The sequence below is a fragment of the Hypanus sabinus genome, chromosome 2, assembly GCF_030144855.1.
Source record: "Hypanus sabinus isolate sHypSab1 chromosome 2, sHypSab1.hap1, whole genome shotgun sequence".
NCBI classification, from domain to species: domain Eukaryota; kingdom Metazoa; phylum Chordata; class Chondrichthyes; order Myliobatiformes; family Dasyatidae; genus Hypanus; species Hypanus sabinus.
Window position 1 is genome coordinate 146,334,806 of NC_082707.1, and position 22,850 is coordinate 146,357,655.

The 22,850-nt window shown below is 36.9% G+C and overlaps 1 protein-coding gene across 1 annotated transcript in view; it reads left to right on the forward strand.

The window, feature by feature from the left end:
- sec23a (Sec23 homolog A, coat complex II component) overlaps window positions 1–22,850 on the forward strand; it is an 88,643-nt gene that overhangs the window by 32,009 nt on the left and 33,784 nt on the right. Inside the window, exons 8-11 of the mRNA XM_059956536.1 lie at window positions 8,661–8,819; window positions 15,526–15,641; window positions 17,150–17,273; window positions 22,030–22,110. Coding sequence (XP_059812519.1) covers window positions 8,661–8,819; window positions 15,526–15,641; window positions 17,150–17,273; window positions 22,030–22,110 — 480 coding nt within the window. The remainder of the gene's footprint in view (window positions 1–8,660; window positions 8,820–15,525; window positions 15,642–17,149; window positions 17,274–22,029; window positions 22,111–22,850) is intronic.

Below are 22,850 nucleotides of genomic sequence, written 5' to 3' on the forward strand. Positions count from 1 at the left end.
GCCAGGTGCAGGTCAGTGGGACTAGGCAGAAAAATGGTTCGGCACAGCTAAGAAGGGCCAAAAGGCCTGTTTCTGTGCTGTAATGTTCTATGGTTCTATGAAAGTGCTATTATTCTTACAACTTTTTACAATCTCCCTGCATTTTCGTTCTACTGATTCTTGTTGACTACTTGAAGGTTATAGTACAATCTCAATAATGTGATAATTTCCTTTTTATTCTCAACTCCAACTGGATGATCTTGCTGTAATTTCATCTCTGACTACTGCTGCAGAATTCCCCTTAATCAAAAATATAACTGCCCCTCCTGTCTTACTTTTGTGTCTATCCCACCTGAAGTACCGGCACTCCAGAACGTTAAATTACCCAGCACTGTTCTTCAGCCATGTTTCATAATGCTATAATATCCCAGTCTTTGAAGATGGTCATCTCCAGGAAGACCAAATAGTTCTAAACCCTGGCTTTTTACCCACAGCCCTGCAAATTATTATTCTTGTATATATACAATTTTATTTTGAAAACTGTTATTGATTTTGTTCATAGTTCCATTGCATAAGACCATTAGACGTAGGAGCAGAGTTAGGCCATTTGACCCATCAGGTCTACTCCACCAATCCATCATGGCTGATTTATTATTCCTCTTAACCTCATTCTTCTGCCTTCTCCCCGTAGCCCATGACACCCTTACTAATCAAGAACCTATCAACCTCCCCTTCAAGTATACTCAATGACTTGGCCTCCACAGCTATCTGTAGCAATGAATTCCATTAATTCACCACCCACTGGCAAAATAAATTCCTCCTCATCTCTGTTCTAAAATGACATCTCACTATTCTAAGCCTATGCTCTCTGGTTCTAGACACCCCACTATCGAAAACATCCTCTCCACATCCACTCTGTCTAGTCCTTTCAACATGTTAAGTTTCAATGAGATTCCCCCCCCCCCATTTTTCTAAACTCCAGTGAGTACAGGCCTCAAACGTTCCTCATACATTCCTCTTTCATTCCCAGGATTAATCTTGTGAACTCCCTCTTGACCCTCTCCAATGCCAGCATATCCTTTCTCATATAAGGGGGCAAAACTGTTTACAGTTGCAGTCTGATCAATGCCTTATAAAACTTCAACATAGCATCCTTGCTATTTTATTCTAGTCCTCTTGAATTGAATGTTAACATTGCATTTGCCTTCCTTGCCACTGACCCAACCTGTAAGTTAACCTTTAAGAAATGCTAAACAAGGTATTAAGTCACTTCTCATCTCTGATTTCTGAATTTTCTCCTCATTTAGAAAATAGTTTATGCCTTTATTCCTTCTACTAAAGTGTATGACCTTAACATCCCTATGCTATATTCCATCTGCCACCTCTTTGATCATTCTCCTAATGTGTCAAGTCCCTCTGCAATTTCTCTGCTTCCTCAACATGACCTATCTTTATATCAATGGCAAAGTTGGCTACAAAGCCCCCTATAATAGGTTTCAATAGTTGCGTTTAATGTTGGAGAAAATTCTTTTTCTTCGTAGACATCCACGAAAACAAAGAGTGGCCCAAAGAATGAATGACAGTTCAAACATTAGAACACCAAAGCCCCCCCTCCAACTCCCCCTCCCCCACCAGCAAAGAAAAGCATCAGCACCCTCCACCGAGCACTCAAGCATGTAGCAAAGCATCAGTAAAGACACAGACATGCGGTTCCCCAAGATCTACACATTCACCCAATAATTCGACAACCACAGGCTCTCTCTCTCCTTAATAGGGGAAAAAGAGGTGTCCCCGTTTCATAGGAAGAGGGGAGACATAACAAACAACTCGCTGATTTACATTGTGTAAAGTCCTTTGTGTTGCTTTTACCAAGCTCTGCACCCGGAGAGTTGGCACCAAAAATGTGCAGCTTTTGGGGCACCCAAGCTCTGGCAGCTAACCTGCTGGTCCCAATGTTCCGTGTTCTCCTGTGGTGCTTCAGTGCATCAACACGTCCCCAGAGCCACAAAATCCTGGAACCCTGAAGGCGCACTTGACTTCCAGGCTGTGTTCTCGAGATATCAAAAGGCGGCTGGTTGTGAGGCCCTGAGAGCGGATCTCGCAGAGAACAGAAGTCAAAGTGAAACTTCAGTCAGGGTCTTCAAAAGAACTCTCCACATCCTGAAAAGGAAATAAAGAGATATAAAAGATGGAAATAAAGCTGTTTCCAAAGAAGCAAGCAAAGGAGTCACTGTTTAGCGCCATCTTAACACTGCCTGTTGCCAGTATCTTTTATCTAAAATTTTAAACCTGTGCCCCAAAGTCCTTGAATCACGCACAAATGTACGACCTCCTTATATAAACCTTACTAAGTTGATCATGAGCTTGTACATCTGAATTAAATTCCTTTGTAATTTTCATTGTCCAGGGAGAACAATCTTGTTTCTGTAGTATCAGAATCAGGTTTATTATCACTGGCATATGTCGTGAAATTTGTTAACTTAGCTGCAGCAGTTCAGTACAATGCATAATATAGAAGAAAAACAAAGTAAATCAATACAGTATACTTATATTGAAAAGATTAAAATTCATGCATTAAACAGAAATAATATATATTAAAAAAAAGTGAGGTAGAGTTCAAGGGTTTAATGTCCATTTAGGAATCATATGGCAGAGGGGAAGAAGCTGTTCCTGAATCGCTGAGTGTGTGCTTTCAGGCTTCTGTATCTCCTACCTGATGGTAACAGGGAGAAAAGGGCATGCCCTGGGTGCTGGAGGTCCTTAATAATCGATGCTGCCTTTCTGAGACACTGCTCCTTGAAGATGTCCTGGGTACTTTGTAGGCTAGTATCCAAGATGGAGCTGACTAAATTTATAACCGTCTGCGGCTTCTTTTAGTCCTGTGCAGTAGCTCCCCCATACCAGACAGTAATGCAGCCTGTCTGGATGCTCTCTACGGTACATGTATAGAAGTTTTTGAGTGTATTTGTTGACATACCAAATCTCTTCAAACTCCACTAGTTGACATATTTTGCTCACCATCTGTACGCCCTCTTGTCACTATCTGAGATTCCACCAACAATGATTGTATCATCTGCAAATTTATAGATGGTACTTGAGCTACGCTTAGCCACACGGTCGTGGGTGTAGAGAGAGTAGAGCGCTGGGCTAAGCACACACCCCTGAGGTACACCAGTGTTGATCATCAGCAAGGAGGAAATGTTATCACCAATCCACACAGATTGTGGTCTTCTGGTTAGGAAGTCAAGGATCCAATTGCAGAGGGAGGTACAGAGGCCCAGGTTCTGTAACTTTTCAATCAGGATTGTGGGAATGATGGTATTAAATGCTAAGCTATAGTCAATGAACAGGATCTTGACATAGGTGTTTGTGTTGTCCAGATAGTCTAAAGCTGTGTGAAGAGCCATTGAGATTGCATCTGCTGTTGACCTATTGTGGTGATAGGCAAATTGCAATGGGTCCAGGTCCTTGCTGAGGCAGGGGTTCAGTCTAGTCATGACCAACCTCTCAAAGCATTTCATCACTGTCGATGTGAGTGCTACCTGGCAATAGTCTTTAAGGCAGCTCACATTATAGACAATAGGTGCAGGAGTAGGCCATTTGGCCCTTTGAGCCATCACCGCCATTCAATGTGATCATGGCTGATCATCCACAATCAGTACCCTGTTCCTTCCTACTCCCCATATCCTTTGACTCTGCTATCTTTAAGAGCTCTATCTAACTCTTTCTTGAAAGCATCCAGAAAATTAGCCTTCACTGCCTTCTGAGGCAGAGCATTCCATAGATCCACAACTCCCTGGGTGAAAAAGTTTTTCCTGAACTCCATTCTAAATGGCTTACCCTTATTCTTAAACTGTGGCCTCTTGTTCTGGACACCCCCAACATCGGGAACACGTTTCCTGCCTCTAGTGTGTCCAATCCCTTAATAATCTTATATATATCAATCAGATCCCCTCTCATCCTTCTAAATTCCAGTGTATACAAGCCCAGTCACTCCAATCTTTCAACATATGACAGTCCCGCCAACCTGGGAATTAACCTCGTGAACCTACGCTGTACTCCCTCAATAGCAAGAATGTCCTTCCTCAAATTTGGAGACCAAAACTGAACACAGTACTCCAGGTGTGATCTCACCAGGGCCCTGTACAGCTGCAGAAGGACCTCTTTGCTCCTATACTCAGCTCCCCTTGTTATTATTATTTTTGGGCATTGGTATAATTGTTGCCTTTTTGAAGCAAGTGGGAACTTCTGTCTGTAGCAGTGAGAGGTTGAAAATCTCTTTGAATACTCCTGCTAGTTGGTTGGCACAGGTTTTCAGAGCCTTACCAGGTACTCCACCAAGACCTTCCACTTTGCGAGGGTTCACTCTCTTTAAAGACAGCCTAACACTGGCCTCTGAGACAGAGATCACAGGGTCATCAGGTGCAGCAGCGATCTTCACAGTTGCAGTTATATTCTCCCTTTCAAAGCGAGAATAGAAGGTGATGAGTTCATTTGGTATTGAAGCAGCATTGCCATTCATGCTATTGGGTTTCGTTTTGTAGGAAGTCTTGCAAACTCCTGTCAGAGTTGTCATATATCCAATGTCACCTCTAACCTCGTTTGAAATTGTCTCTTCGCCCTCGAAATAGCTCTCCGCTAATCATACCTGATTTTCTGGTACAGGCCTGGATTGCCAGACTTGAATGTCATAGATCTAGCCTTCAGCAGGCAAAGTACTTCCTGGTTCATTCACAGCTCTTGGTTTGGAATGTACAGTCTAATTTTTTTGCTAAAATAAATCATATCTGAACCCTTCATATTCAATCTTCCTCTTTTCCATGAACTCTGATAAAGTGCAGTGACTGAAAACTGTTGCTTAACTCCTGAACAATGGCCTAACCAATGTGTTTTCATCAATTCTTCTGCTTTTGCACTTCAGCCTCTACGAAGTGCAAGATCCATAACATTTTATGTTATGCTAGGATTCCAGAATAGGTGTCCTCTTCACTAGTTACCACACTTCAAATATAATATTGAAAATGTTATTGTATATATTATTGTCCACCATCCCCCATTCTGAGAAGCAGCTATAATTTTCTACCTCTTTAAGCCAATTTCTTCACATAAGAATTAAAGAACTAGGAGCAGGAACAGACTACTTGGCCCCTTGAACCTACTCTGCTATTCAGAATCATGGTGATGTTATAACACTACATCATTTTCTGTATCCTTTGATTCATCTAATGTACAGAAATTTGTCCATCTCTGTTTGAATGCTGTCAATAACTGAATATACAGCCCTTTGCTGTTGAGGATTGTAAAGATTCATCACCCTCTGTATTTCAGATATTAATGACCTGCCCCTTATTTTGAGACTCTTGACTCCAAATCCTAGACTCCTTTGTCAAGCAAGACATCCTCTTTGCATTTACCCCAGGAACTCTGCATTCTAAAAAAGATCACCTCTTATTCCTCCAAAATTTCACCATATGACAGACCCATTAACCCAGCAACTAATAATGATACTCATTCCTTCTATCGAAAATATATTTTATTAGTAAGGAAGACAATTTTTTCACTATATGTATCCATGCTACTTATTACCCCTGAATTCTATGGATCTTAGACTTTTGTATTGGATATCCTGAAACACCTCCCAAAAGTCTATGCAAACAAGATATTTTGTATTGCCTTTAGTCAAAGTTCATTCAGACTAAGACCAGGTTAATGAAAGTATACTGCTATAGCTGAAAAATGAATTTTACTGCTTGTTGTTATGATTTGCCTAGATTGTGTATTGTTGGTCCTGTTCATTATGGAATTATGTAAATACTAATATACTTAATTTGCATATACTTGTTATGTGTTTCTAGTTCTTTGTGTTTGTGTTTTCCATATATTGCTGCATAATCCTGAAAAGCCTTGAACTTCTTTGTCTTAAGTGTCACTGGGACTCTCAATGTGATAATATGAGAAAGAGAACAGGCATGTTTCTCTTGACTGTTCAGTAGTCACTTAGGAAGGTGACTTGGAGTGTAAGGTGTGGGGCTAACACCAGATTGAAAAAGGAGTTGAGTTTATTGGGCCCAACTTAATGGATATGAGAATGTGTTTGTATTTAATCAAAGTGGAGGGATGTTATATAACTTTTTAGTATATACTGTATATTCTTTAATATTTTCATTAGAGTAGTACATAGAAATATGCAGATTTTAGGAAGGGATTTTTGTTTTAATTGATGGTGGAAAAAATTCTTTCTGATTAAACTCTCCCTTACCCTTTGTGACCCTCTTTCAGTTCTTTTCCTAATTAGTGTATCCTTCAGATCATTGCAAAACTTTGACTAATTTGGGGTACCTTATACATGAAGTTTACTGCTCCAATGACATTAATGGTATTGGCAGACCAGCAGACCTTGCACTTTTGAAAATGGCCGGTAATTGCAAATATTGCAACATCAGCTAGGAGAAAGAGCTGTAAAACTAGCCATGTATTCCCTCTAAAAATTAAAAGGGTTTTTAATTGAAATGTTAAGAATGAGTAAAGAAATTGATCAGGTATATAGATGCAAACTATTTTCTAGAGTAGCGGGATATGATTTTAAAATTGGATGTATAAGTGTTTTTAGGATTTGAAAACTGGATAAAGATTAGAGTTTTAGAAAGAAATATGAGTATACATTCAAATAGAAAAATGGTAAAAAGACAGAATAAGGGACAGAAAACCCTGAAGCCTCTTGTATGTAGGTATCCACAATATGTAAATATTGTTCTTTGTATAAATAAGGATGTTACAGTAATACAATGTTGATGGAGATCTTTCTCCACGCAAGGACAATGCAAAACAAATTGGCAAAAGTAGTGTGGATCATTATTTCATGGACTGTATAGCAATGGGGTTTTAAATCAATATGCTGAAGGATCAATAAGGAAAGAGTTTACCATTCGAGTACTATGCTAATAAGAATGCATGGATAACTTCTGAATTTTTAAGAAATGGTTGATGAGTTGGGATATGGAGCTACAGCGGAATACAATTTTGCAGCGCACCCTAGTGAAGAAAGTTTGAAAAATACCCAGCTGGAATTCTGGCTGCCAATGCACATCCTTGGTACAGTTAATAGATACGGGGATCATTAAAACTTTAAATATTTTGTATCGGCAGAAAAATTAGTGAACCACTTTCTTGAAGCAATTGAAAATCTGTTAACATCTTCGACAGCAAAGGAAGTGAGTGCAATGGATAAGCTTTTACAGGCAGTACAGTTTGCCAGTGATGGTTGGCGAGACAGTTCAGAACTGTTTTGCTCACTGCAGTTTCAAGCATTCTGGCTTGGAGATCCCAGAAATGGCTGGGAGTGAAAATGAAATGATTTCACTACTTCAATAAGTTTGGAACTATGCAAATTTGAAGGTATCAACAACCATCTTGAATGTTACCATTGAAAATGAAGATTTAGAGAATGCAGTTGTTGAAAGTATTGCATCAAAACGCCAAGGCAGGGATTATGAAGATGAAGAAAATTACAAGGATGACACAACTGAACCTGAGCTAGCGACTACAAAGGATGCCAGGAAATTTATTGTTGGATTACGACATCACTTCATGCAGGAAGGCAATGAAATAGTCCAGTCCAATATCTGCACAAGGTGTCTCTGCTAATTTTGTTCATTTACAGTCAATCAAAAGAACATGCCAGCATACAGTCAATGAATTCCTATTGGTAACCATTACAAACTAATACACAATTTTATGGTGTTATAGTAATATTGCAGTAATATTTTAATTTGTTCTCTATTTCATTTAAATACATAATTTGTTACTCAGTTAAATAGTAGTTTGTCTTTTTTATACCTTTGTAACTATTTCCATGAAACTTTGGATGATTGGGGCAGCAGTTTAAGATGGCCAGAACATTCTGGTCCTGATGTGTACCAATTAACTGAATCTGGTTCCTTAAGGTTGCTATAACCAGGGATGGTAGTGAGGGGAAAGTTCCCACTACCTATTAAATGCTCCCAATGATGGACATCTCAAATGGCCTCTGACAACCAAGTCCAGCTCTTGGCCTGCATGTGTGGGTTAGCTACTAAGCCCAGTGGAACCATTTCTATTGACAGAAGAAGGGGCAAAGGTGGGTTACTGGTAGCGTAAAACCAGTCACTTTGGGCAGATAGGGCTCGTCAGTTGTAGTTAGCAGTTCATCTAGGAGAAGAAAAGTTCTGATTTCAAATCTTTGCTTCCTTGCACTACACCCACTCGTGGGGGAGGCTTTGGGAGTAAAACCCCAAGGGAAAATGTATAGCTGGAGTCCATATGGCAGTCCTACATTGAGTTCAATGCTGACTGACAATTTCTGCAGTGCAGCTGGTGCCAATCTGTATCAGTCTTTTCTGTTCCTTTGAATTCATCAGCTGTGTGGAAAGTCCATATTGTACTGCCCTGGCTTGCATATCATGTGGACAGCTGGGATGCAACATTCATGGTCAACACTAACCAATGGATGGCCTCAGCCAAATCCACTGTATATATAAATTACGGAAGATCTGGAAGTGTAACTAAATGAGTGCAACTTATTTAAGGTTTTATATTACCAATGCTGAAATTTTAAAGACTGTATAGAATAATTTAGTGCACATTGTCCAGTAGTAGTTTATACTAATTTACTTACCTCTAGCTTTGATTTTTTTTTTAAACAGTGTACTTTTCCCAACACTGGAGGTCGTGTGATGTTGTTCATTGGGGGACCGGCCACACAAGGACCTGGAATGGTTGTGGGTGATGATCTAAAGACACCTATCAGGTCTTGGCATGACATTGAGAAAGACAACATCAAATACATGAAGAAAGCCATGAAGGTAAATGTTGCATACTTTTCCTGCATATGAGCATAGGAAGATGTGTAGTCTTTAGCCCATTGACTGTACTGAAGGATCTTTGACCTGAAATGTTATCTCTACTTCTCTTTACACGTAGGCTGTCTGCTCTACTGAATATTTCCAATTTATTTATTTATCTATCTATCTATCTATTTATTACATTTTTAAGAGAATTACATAGAATGTTAGAATAGTAAAAAAAAGTGAAAAAAATTAATACTAGCCCTCCCCCTCCCCTTAACCCTCCCCCCTTAAACCCTTATATAAAAAAAAGAAAACAAAAGAAAGAAAAGAGAGGGGGAAAAAGATTGCCTGGATATCGGAGGATCCCCACATGCTCCATGGAGTTCAAAATAATTTTAATTTTAATTTTCCCCAATTATCTTCAAAGGACCTATATATTTAATCGTATCTTTTGTAGATAGGGGTGCCAAATTTTCAAAAATATATCATATTCATTTCTTAAATTATAAGTAATTTTTTCAAGTGGAATGCATCTGTATATTTCATTATTCCAATGATCCATAGTTAAATACAAGTCTGATTTCCAAGTAACTGCAATAGCTTTTTTGGCTACTGCCAATGCAAATTTTATAAATTTTTTTCTGATACTTATTCAATTTAAGTTTCGGTATTGTCCCTTCAAAGTCACCTAGTAAAAATAATATTGGACTATGTGGGAGTTGTACTCCAGTAATTTGTTCCAGTAAAAGTCTTAAATTTATCCAAAATGGTTGAATTTTAAAACAAGACCAAGTAAATGTAAATTGCTTGAATGACCAAGAATGTAAAAAAGTACCAATTTCTTGATTACATCGAAAACATTGGTCAGATAGATTTGAATTTAATTTATTTATTTTCTGTGGTGTTATATATAATTGATGTAAAAAAGTATATTGTACTAATCTAAGTCGGACATTTATTGTATTTTTCATACTGTCAAAACATAATCTTGACCAATTTCTTCCATCAATTTTAATATTCAAATCAGATTCCCATTTTTGTCTTGATTTATGAATTCCTGTTTTTGTATTAAATTATACAGATAAGATGTACATTTTTTAATTTTTCCTTTTTGAATTAAAGTTTCTATTTCATTAGGCTTTGGCATTAACATTGTTTGACCCAGTTTATCTCTTAAATAGGCCTTTAATTGAAAATAACAAAAAAGGGTGTTATTTGATATTTTATATTTATTTTTTAATTGATCAAATGACATCAATATACCTTCAAAACAGTCACCTATATATTTAATCCCCTTTTGAAACCAATTGTGTAAAAGTTTATTATCCATTGTAAAAGGAATAAACCTATTTTGAATTAAGGTTCTTTTTGCTAATAAAGATTTCTTTATCTCATCATTCATATTTACCTTATTCCATAAATCAAGCAAATGTCTTAATATAAGAGATTCTTTCTTGCCCTGTATCCATTTGGATTCCCATTTATATATAAAATCTCCTGGTACATTTTCTCCTGTCTTATCTAGTTCTATTCTAATCCATGCCGGTTTTTCTTCATCAAAGAAAGATGCAATAAATCTAAGTTGATTTGCTTTATAGTAATTCTTAAAATTTGGAAGTTGTAACCCTCCTAAGTCAAATTTACATGTCAATTTTTCCAATGATATTCTTGACATCTTTCCTTTCCAAAGAAACTTCCTCACATATTTGTTCAATTCTTAAAAAAACCTCTGAGGTAATTGTATTGGTAAAGTTTGGAATAAATATTGCAATCTAGGAAATATATTCATTTTTACAGCATTAACTCTACCTACTAATGTCATTGGTAACATCATCCATTTATCAAGATCTTTTTTTTTGCAATAATGGCAAATAATTTTGTTTATATAAATTCTTTATATCATTATTGACTCATACCTAAATATTTTATTCCATTTATTGGCCATCGAAATTGAGTTACTAATCGACATTGACTATAATCTCCTTTGGTAAGGGATAAAACTTCACTTTTATCCCAATTTACTTTATACCCTGATATTTTCCCATATTCTTCCAATCTAAAAGATAGTTTTTGCAGCGATTGCAATGGGTTTGTTAAATAAAGTAGAACATCATCAGCAAATAAATTAATCTTATATTCTTCTTGGTTAACTCTAAAGCCCACAATATCTGAATCTGTTCTAATTATTTCAGCTAATGGTTCTATCGCCAGTACAAATAGGGCAGGTGATAATGGGCGACCTTGTCTAGTTGACCTTGTTAAACGGAATGATGTTGAAATTTGACCATTTGTAACTACTTTAGCTTGAGGATTCATATTTAAGGTTTTAATCCATTTTATAAAAGATTTTCCTAACATATTTTTCCAATACCTTAAATAAAAAATCCCATTCCAATCTATCAAATGCTTTTTCTGCATCCAAAGCAACTGCCACACTCATTTCCTCTCTTTTTTGTGCCAGATGAATTATACTAAGTAACTGAGTTATATTATCCGTTGATTGTCTATTTTTATAGATTTAAGTTTATTTTTATAGATTAAATTTTATACAATTTAAGCCTGTTTGATCTATATGTATTAATTTTGGTAGATATTTAGATATTCTATTAGATAAAATTATTGCTATTATTTTATAATCTGTATTCAACAAAGAGATAGGCCTATATGATGTTGGTTTTAAAGGATCTCTATCGTTTTTTGGCAATACTGTTATGATCGCTGTCGAAAAAGATTGTGGGAGTTTATGTATTCTTTCCATTTGATATATTAATTCCATGAATGGAGGGATTAATAAATCTTTAAATTTTTTATAAAATTCAGGAGGAAAACCATCTTCTCCTGGGGATTTATTACTTTGAAGTGATCCTAAAGCTTCTTCAACCTCTTTTAATGTAAAGGGCATATCTAATCCTTTCTGTTCTTCCAAATTTAATTTTGGAAGGGTTATTTGTGATAAAAAATTTATCTATCTCAGCAATCTTATTTTGTGATTCTGATTGATATAATTCAGTGTAAAATTTTTTAAAAGTTTCATTAATTTCTAAAGCTTTATAAGTAATCTTATTTGTACTTGTTCTAATTGCATTTATTGTTTTAGAAGCCTGTTCTGCTTTCAATTGCCAAGCAAGAATCTTATGTGATCTTTCACCTAATTTATAATACCTCTGTTTAGTTCTCATAATTACTTTTTCTGTTCGATATGTCTGGAGTGTATTATATTGTAATTTTTTATTAACAAGTTGTCTGTTTTTCTTCTGTCGTATATCTTTGTGATTCTTTTTCTAATTTTATAATCTCTTTTTCTAATTGGTCTATTTCTACCATATATTCCTTAATTTTTGATGTACAACTTATTATCTGACCCCTCAAATATGCTTTCATCGTTTCCCATAATACAAATTTATCCTCAACTGAATGTGAATTTGTATCCAAAAAAAATTGGATCTGTTTTTTCATAAAATCACAAAAGTCTTGACGTTTTAATAAGATTGAATTAAATCTCCTATACTTCCAATATTATCTGCTTTTATGTCAGGCCTCTAGCATCAACAGTTATTTTGATATTCAACTTTGTTCTCTAACATAGTCACTGCCAGTCTGTGACTTTACTTCATGTACCCAGCCATAACGTACATTTAGGAGCAGGACTGACTACTTAGCCCTTGAAAAGTGTGCTCTACCATTCAATAAGATAAAGGCTAACCCATGATATTACTCCATATATTTGTCTATTACCTTTAGTATTAACAATTAAACTAGCATCAGCTACCATTTACAGAAAAAAAGATCCTAAACTAGTTTTGCACTTTCAGTATAGAAGTACTTTCTAACTTTATCCTTTAATGGTTGGGCTCTAGTATTTGGATTTATCTATTCCTATTTCTGCACTCTAGAACCTTTAGCATTGGATTATTTTGTAGTAGTATGTTTCCCATAATACCTGATAAGTTTTGATCAGATTGTTCCTTGACATCTAAATTTCAAGAAAATTTGTGTAATCTCACCTAATAATTTAAACTGAAGTCCAGGAGTGATCTAGGTCCCTCCACGGACAACTTCCTAAGGATTAATGTCCTGAACTTCTTCAATTGCATCAGGTATGCTGAGTCAAATGGATTGCTGAGACAGATTTCTAACAGCTTGTATTCTTGTACCATGTGCATACTTTAGTATTCTGTTAATTATTTGGTTATTTTCCTTACAGTACTCACCTGAGACATTTTAAGTATCTAAGTATGTGAATCCATAAGTTTCTATGTGCTTCCACTGTTTTATTTTTTTTCATACTTAGAATGCACTGTTTTCAATCTTTTATCGGTCCAGACTGGAACATAGAACCATAGAACCATAAAATACTACAGCACAGGCCCTTCAGCCCTCCATGTTGTGCCGACCCATACAACCCTTAAAAAAAAGTACTAAACCCACACTACCCCATAACCCTCCATTTTTCTTTCGTCCATGTGCCTGTCCAAGAGGCTCTTAAATACCCCTAATGTTTTAGCCTCCACCACCATCCCTGGCAAGTCATTCCAGGCACTCACAACCCTCTGTGTAAAAAAACTTACCCCTGATGTCTCCCCTAAACTTCCCTCCCTTAATTTTGTACATATGCCCTCTGGTGTTTGCTATTGGTGCCCTGGGAAATAGGTACTGACTATCCACCCTATCTATGCCTCTCATAATCTTGTAGACCTCTATCAAGTCCCCTCTCAATCTTCTACGCTCCAAAGAGAAAAGTCCCAGCTCTGCTAACCTTGCTTCATATGACATGTTCTCCAAACCAGGCAACATCCTGGTAAATCTCCTCTGCACTCTCTCCATAGCTTCCACATCCTTCCTATAATGAGACCAGGATTGAACACAATTCTCTAAGTGCGGTCTTACCAGAGATTTGTAGAGTTGCAACATGACCTCTCTACTCTTGAACTCAATCCCCCTGTTAATGAAGCCTAGCATCCCATAGGCCTTCTTAACTACCCTATCAACCTGCGCAACAACCTTGAGGGATGTATTGATCTGAACCCCAAGGTCCCTTTGTTCATTCACACTCTTATGTAACTGACCATTAATCATGTACTCAGTCTTCTGGTTTATCCTTCCAAAATGCATTACCTCACACTTGTCTGGTTTGAACTCCATCTGCCATTTTTCTGCCCAACTCTGCAGCCTGTCTATATTTAATTATCTCATAATTTAATCCTGTAGTTACTTAATCTTTGAATATTTCTCTACTATTTTAAGTATGCATCTGTACTGATTGCAAGCCTGCCCATCTGTGTCATCAACAAATTTTGATGTATGGCTTTCTGACATACCATCTGCATTATTAAATGCAGTCTATATGGTTAAACCTCCAAAACAACTTAGAGGATGCCATTAGTCACTTCTTGGTATCTATTTCCCTATTTTGTCCATGATCCTGATTTGATTATCTTGTCACTCACCTAACTAGCTTAATAATTTGCCTTTGATTAATTCCATGAGCAGTTTTAGCTAAGAGAAATGTTTTGAGAGTCATTTGAATATGTCTTTTGAAAGATAATTCCCAGGTTTGTTATTTTAGTTACCCCTTCAAAAGTTATGTTAGATTTTCCAGCCAAATCCTATCTTTGCAGATCCTTGTAGGCTTATTTGCTAAGCAACAAGGTTTTTGACTGCCCTGTCCTTAATTACAGACCGTGTTAATATCTCAACTACAAATATTGGGTTAGCTAGCCTATAATTCCCTGGTTTCCCCTCTCACCTTTCTCAAATAGTAGAGAGACTCATATAATTTGTTCATCGTAAAGAAATGATTCTTGAATCAAGAGAACCTTGAACGATTATATGTAGGGGCCTGCAGTATCCTTACTGACTTCTTATCCTCAACGGATTCCTACTCTGACTCTTTGTTGCCATTATTTTTATTTTTCTTCTTTTGCTCTCATGAAGTTTGATGAATTTCCATCTCTGATTTAATTTTCTTGGCATATCCAGAATACTTTCACCATGGTTAATACTGAAAGCAATTATTCAAAGTCAGCCTCTTTTTTTTTCTTCACAAGGACGTAGTGGATACATTATAGCAGGTGATGTTTTGTGTGATCTTTAAGGTATTGTCTAAACAGAGTTTGCATTTAAGTCTAGGTGTCCCCTTCTTTCATCAGTTTCTAAGTGTTCCATTCCAAATAAGCTACACTGTCATCTTCAACTCTACCCTGATCTACAAACCAGAACTCTTTTGTAACATATCTCAATCATACATTTATGTAGGATATTTGTCATATGATTAACATAATCAATGGCCATACTGCAAAATGCTTATTTGGTATTAATTAGTCCAAGTAGAGCAGATGATCTTTTTTTGCTTACATGCTCAATATTTTCTATACCATTTTTACATTCATGTGTATTTAGCACCTTCTTGTGCAATAATCACTAATCCTGCTCAAATCATTGCTGTAAGTCTTCAATCCTAATATTCTAATGCAATTAAGTGCCTGAATGTGTTCAATCTTCATAAATAATGAAAATAGTAACATCAGTTATGTCTAAAGTGCAGGCTTCTAAAATTACTTTGTAATAATTTAAGAATTGTAATTGTTTGTTTTACATTTTCCAGAGTTCTGATAAAAGTGATAATATGAATTAATTCAATTTTATATCATGCTTGCTAAGTGTTGCAGATTTTGAGTTAGTTCAATATTTGTTGGTATTTGAACTTGCATTCTTAAAATAGCACTATGAAGCATTGTCAAATAGAGCGGCAGCAAATGGCCACGTTATTGATATCTATGCCTGTGCATTGGATCAGACTGGGCTCAACGAAATGAAGTGCTGCCCAAATCATACGGGGTAAGTAAAAGCTATGTGATGTGAATTAGAATATTGATCTTTTGCTCCACAGTTAAATTGTAACCAAAAAAAAACCCATCTGAAAACTTAAACATGTATGTGTAGCAAATAAATTCGATTATGTCTTTCTTAAATAGGTTGGAAAGACTAATCAAAACAAACTTCTGATGCATTATAATTGGCCAGACAATGTTTGTCTTGTCTTAAACTTGTTATTTTAATTTCTGTTGTGTGGGCACTAAAATTTAAGAAAATAATTTCATGATGTAAAGAAATAAGCTAAAGTCAAAACTTTCTGTTTATGATTTTTGAACAGATTAAGATACTTTTTTTGCAATTTATCTCTGCTGTCAACCTTTATATAAAATGTAAGGATGATGAATGGTCTGTATTTTTATAAAGTGTGTGTGTGTATATATATATATCTGTACCTAATAAAGTAGCCACTTTATTATGTTTGTGGTCTTCTACTATATCCCATCCACTTCAAAGTATGACATGTATGACATGGCCACTTTATTAGCAACATCTGTACGCCTTGTAAATGTCAATATCTAATCAGCCAATCATGCGGCAGCAACTCAATGCATAAAATCATGCAGGCCTAGTGAAGGGGTTTAGTTGTGACCAAATATCAGAACGGGGAAGAAATGTGATCTAAGTGACTTTGACCGTGGAATGATTGATGGTGTCAGATGGGATGACTGATCTCCTGGGCTTTTCACACACAGCTGTCTCTAGGGTTTACAGATAATTGTGCAAAAACCAAAGCAAAAAATTCTGTTGGCGAAAATGCCTTGTTAATGAGTGAGGAATGTCCAGACTGGTTCAAGCTTAGAGGAAAGTGACTAATGCAAAAACTCACAGTGGATCTCTGAATGCACATTTGGAATCTTGAAGTGAATTAGCAACTGGAACACAAGACCCCAAACATTCACTCTCAGTGGCCATTTTATTAGGTGCTGGAGGTACTTGATAAAAAAAAAAGGGGGGGGAGGTGTGTGTGTGTGTGTGTGTGTGTGTGTGAGACACACGTATAATATGAAATATTATATATATCTGCTTTATCCCAGTTGAGAATCATAGTGAACAAGATATATCCTGCATCAAAGAAATATATAATTTTTAAGTTGATTGAATTTAGTAGAAGATTAACATTTGAAATATAGGAATACTATTGAACAAGTAACTGTTGCCATGTGACCAGTATTGAAGATAAATTTGATTGCATTGGCTGTGTCAATCATTTTAAGGAATAATGAATGTTTATTCTTCTATAATAACTTGAATCAATTTTCCTTCACTATATTAACTTTAATCTATGAAATATACCTATGTGAACATGCTGAGTCCTGGAACAAATTTGAGATTGAAATTTAAATCTCCTGAGAGGAAGTATTCTTGTATTGCTATCATTTTTCTGATTCATCATCTTTTTAAACACCTTTGTGTAGTTTCACCAATTTTATTTTGTTTGTTGTGACTTTTCTCTTTTATCATTCCTGAAGAGGCTACATGGTGATGGGGGATTCGTTCAACACATCTCTATTTAAGCAAACCTTCCAACGAGTGTTTACGAAAGATATTCAGGGGCAATTTAAAATGGCTTTTGGAGGCACACTAGAAATTAAGGTATTGTTAAAAATTTCTCACCATTATCCAGTTTGTTGTAATTGTCTGTGATTGGAGACTACATTCTTGAATTCTCAAGAATTTTTGAAATATCATAACTTTTGACAAGACCTTATATTCCTAGTTGCAACATGAATTCAATATCATTTTCATTTCAGAGGTAGAGATCCCCTAATCCTGGGTTCTCAATCTCCTAACCCCTGCATCCAGCACATCATTCTTTGTGAAACAGTGACCCAAAACATTGACTGCCTATTTCCCTTCATATATGCTGAGTTGCTCCAGTGCTTCTTGTGTTGCTCTGGATTCCAGCATATGAATTTTGTTGTTCCTTCTTCATTTCCAGAATTGAACGCAATGCTTTGTGAGTTTTGGGAACTGCAGCATTACTTCGTGGCTCCTGAATTCAATTCCTTAACCAATGAAAGCCAGTGCACCAAACACCTTTTGAACCACCCTATCACTTTGCACAGTAACTATAGACTTGGACCACAAAATTTCTCTGTTTCTTCACACTGCTAAGAATCCTGAAATTAACCATTGTGCTCTGTTTTCCAAAGTGTAACACTTAATAATTTTCTGGATTGAGCTCCATCTGGCACTTTTCCGCCCAGCTCTGCATCCTGTCTGTATCCTGTTGTAACCTACAACAGCCTTCAGCACTTCTAAACCACCAACCTTAATGTCATCTGCAAAGTTACTAGCCCACTTTTCCACTTCCTCTTCCAAACCACTTATAAAAATAACAAAGAGCAGGGGTCTCAGAAAAAGTCTCTGCAAAACACCATTTGTCATGGACCATCAAGCAGAATGCACTTCATCTGCTACCACCTGTTGCTTTCTGTGGGCGAGCCAATTCTGAATCCACACAGCCAAGTTTTTGTGGATTCCATATCTTTGGACTTGCTGGACGAGCCCACTTTTGGGAAACCTTGTCAAATGGCATACTAAAACCCATAAACACTACATCCACCACTCTACCTTCATCAAATAGTTTCGTCACCTGCTTGAAAAATTAATTTAGGCTCATGAAGCACAATCTGCCCCTCACACAGCTATGCCGACTTTCCTTATCCAATAATTTGCCCATCACTGTCATAAGACTCACTGCTCTAAATTATCCAGGATTATTCCTATTACCTTTCTTGAACAATGAAACAACAGCCCAATCATTCTCTTCCCTTGCTTCTTATAGTAACTTGGGGTATATTGTGACCTGGGGACTGGTCTATCCTAATATTTTTCAGAACCTCCAAGACTGCTTCTTTTTAGCCTAGACATGTTCCAGCACATTAGCCTGTTCTACAGTGACCTCACAATAATCAAAGTGCCTTTCCCTGGTGAACACTGACACAAAGTGTTCATTGAGGACCTCTCTTATCTCCTCCCACTCCAGATACAGTTTTCCACCTTTATCCCTGAATGGTCCTACCCTTACTTTGGTTATCCTCCTGCCCTTCACATTTGTGTAGAATGCCTTGGGGTTTTCCTTAATCATACTCATTAATGCCTTCTCATGTCTCCATTTAGCTGTCCTAAGTTCCTTCTAAACTCCTTCCAGGCTACCTTATAACTCTCAAGCCACCTGTCTGATTTCTAAACCTTCAGTAAGTTTCCTTCTTCCTGTGGTCTAAAATTACATTTTTCTTGTCATCCATGGTTCCTTCAGCCTACTATCCTTTTTTTGTCTCATGCAAGTGGTAAGCTGATTATTGTCTCTTTGGAGTTTTTATTTAAGTTTTAATTTTAGAGAAGATGCAAACACCTGTGTTCTAAATGGATAACCATGAGTTTGTTTTGATGCATGTAGAAATTATTTTTAAAAAAGTAAATGTAATCTACAGATTTTTTTCAGAAAATTTTTTAGTAGCATTACTCACATAAAGTATACATATCGTCAGATAGCTTTAAGAATTTAAAATATCTGTAGAATGAGATATTTCTAATCTAGAAAACCTACCTAATGTATTTTAGTCTTTTGGCAACTTCTTAGAAAAACTATAATTAAATGAATGAAGTTGTGAAATTGATCTAAAAAGTTGCTAAAAGCTTTTTCAAGGATGACCATCTATTTGTTGTTTTGACTTGGATTATTATTAATTTTTAACTAAAAGATTTGTATTGGTTTTGCTCAAGTTGTTGAGACAGAAACAAGTAATGTTTATTAATAATTCTAATGCTGTCATTCTTAACGTAATGTCATGACACTTCATTCAAATAAATTTCAATGATATTTCAAAATTGACATGTTTATCATATCAGGTTATGTATAACCATATAACAATCACAGCACGGAAACAGGCCATCTCGGCCCTCCTAGTCCGTGCTGAACTCTTAATCTCACCTAGTCCCACCTACCCGCACTCAGCCCATAACCCTCCACTCCTTTCCTGTCCATATACCTATCCAATTTTACCTTAAATGACACAACTGAACTGGCCTGTACTACTTCAACAGGAAGCTCATTCCACACAGCTATCACTCTCTGAGTAAAGAAATACCCCCTCGTGTTCCCCTTAAACTTCTGCCCCCTAACTCTCAAATCATGTCCTCTCGTTTGAATCTCCCCTACTCTCAATGGAAACAGCCTATTCACGTCAACTCTAACTATCCCTCTCAAAATTTTAAATACCTCGATCAAATCCCCCCTCAACTTTCTACGCTTCAATGAATAGAGACCTAACTTGTTCAACCTTTCTCTGTAACTTAAGTGCTGAAACCCAGGTAACATCCTAGTAAATCGTCTCTGCACTCTCTCTAATTTATTGATATCTTTCCTATAATTCGGTGACCAGAACTGTACACAATATTCCAAATTTGGCCTTACCAATGCCTTGTACAATTTTAACATTACATCCCAACTTCTGTACTCAATGTTCTGATTTATAAAGGCCAGCGTTCCAAAAGCCTTCTTCACCACCCTATCTACATGAGACTCCACCTTTAGGGAACTATGCACTGTTATTCCTAGATCTCTCTGTTCCTCTGCATTCCTCAATGCCCTACCATTTACCCTGTATGTTCTAATTGGATTATTCCTGCCAAAATGTAGAACCTCACACTTCTCAGCATTAAACTCCATCTGCCAACATTCAGCCCATTCTTCTAACCGGCATAAATCTCCCTGCAAGCTTTGAAAACCCACCTCATTATCCACAACACCTCCTACCTTAGTATCATCGGCATACTTACTAATCCAGTTTACCACCCCATCATCCAGATCATTTATGTATATTACAAACAACATTGGGCCCAAAACAGATCCCTGAGGCACCCCGCTAGTCACCGGCCTCCATCCTGATAAACAATTATCCACCACTACTCTCTGGCATCTCCCATCTAGCCACTGTTGAATCCATTTTATTACTCCAGCATTAATACCTAACGACTGAACCTTCTTAACTAACCTTCCATGTGGAACTTTGTCAAAGGCTTTGCTGAAGTCCATATAGACTACATCCACTGCCTTACCCTCGTCAACATTCCTCGTAACTTCTTCAAAAAATTTAATAAGGTTTGTCAAACATGACCTTCCACGCACAAATCCATGCTGGCTACTCCTAATCAGATCCTGTCTATCCAGATAATTATTAATACTACCTCTAAGAATACTTTCCATTAATTTACCCACCACTGATGTCAAACTGACAGGTCTATAATTGCTAGGCTTACTTCTAGAACCCTTTTTAAACAATTCAACCACATGAGCAATATGCCAATCCTCTGGTACAATCCCTGTTTCTAATGACATCTTAAAGATCTCCGTCAGAGCTCCTGCTATTTCTACACAAACTTCCCTCAAGGTCCTGGGGAATATCCTGTCAGGACCCGGAGATTTATCCACTTTTAAATTTCTTAAAAGCACCAGTACTTCCACCTCTTTAATTGTCATAGGTTCCATAACTTCCTTACTTGTTTCCCACACCTTACACAATTCAATATCCTTCTCCTTAGTGAATACCGAAGAGAAGAAATCATTCAAAATCTCTCCCATCTCCCTCGGCTCCACACATAGCTGACCACTCTGATTCTTTAAGGGGCCAATTTTATCCCTCACTATCCTCTTGCTTTTAATATAACTGTAGAAACCTTTCGGATTTACTTTCACCTTATTTGCCAAACCAACCTCATATCTTCTTTTAGCTTTTCTAATCTCTTTCTTAAGATTCCTTTTACATTCTTTATATTCCTCGAGCAATTCCTTTACTCCATGCTGCCTATATCTATTGTAGACATCCCTCTTTTTCCGAACCAAATTTCTAATATCCCTTGAAAACCATGGTGCTTTCAAACCTTTAACCTTTCCTTTCAACCTAACAGGAACATAAAGATTCTGTACCCTCATAATTTCACCCTTAAATGACCTCCATTTCTCTATTACATCCTTCCCATAAAACAACTTGACCCGATCCACTCTCTCTAAATCCCTTCGCATCTCCTCAAAGTTAGCCTTCCTCCAATCAAAAATCTCAACTCTAGGTCCTATCCTGTCCTTCTCCATAATTATATTGAAGCTTATTATATTGTAGGAGGGGTTAACTTTGAAATTCATACAACTTGAATTTCTACTTGTATTGTTACTTTGAATTGGAAAACTTACTTTTAATGGAAGGTTAATACAAGTTGCAGAGTGTCATATAAAAACTGATTACTATCTTTTCCATTCTTGATTTTACTAGAAAATCAAAACAGTCTCAAAATGTTTTCAAACTATAGTGCATACAAGTGATATTTCCAATTTCATTTCTTCCAATAGACATCAAGGGAAATCAAGATTTCTGGAGCTATTGGACCCTGCATATCACTTTGTGCTAAAGGACCCTGTGTTTCAGAAAATGTAAGTGTTTTTGTGTTTCTATCAGTTTTAAATTTGTTAAATGGAGAAATACAGTGGGGGGGGGGGTTGGTTGGTGATCTACTGGGGAAAGCCACAGTGACCAGGTCTCTAGCACTGAGTCTGAGTGGCTCAGAGAGGAAGGTGCAGTCATACTATTGGGAGTATTCCATTGGACCCCCAGTAGCAACATGGATACTGAGGAGCATTCTGGTAGGGTGGATTTTGGAAAGGTGCAAAAACAACAGGATTGTGGTCATGGCTGATTTCCTTGATTGGCAGCTCCTTAGTGCAAAAGGCTTAGATGGGGCAGAAATTGTTAGGTATATTCAGGAAGGATTCCTGACATAATGTGGGCAGGCCAATTAGTATTACATCTTGTACTAGGCATTGAATTGGGTCACGTGATAGACTTTTCAGTGGTGAACATTTTGGAAACAGACATAGAAACTTAGAAGATCTTTCCCTTTGGCACACAAAGCAGTGCTGAACATGTCTTTACCTGAGAAATTACCTAGAGTTACCCATAGCCCTCTATTTTTCTGAGCTCCATATACCTGTCCAGGAGTGTCTTAAAACACCCTATCGTGTCTGCCTCCACCACCGTCACCGGCAGCCCATTTCATGCACTCATCACTCTCTACGTTAAAAAAAACTTACCCCGATATCTCCTCTGTACCTACTTCCAAGCACCTTATACTGTGCCCATTTGTGCTAGCCATTTCAGCCCTGGGAAAAAGCCT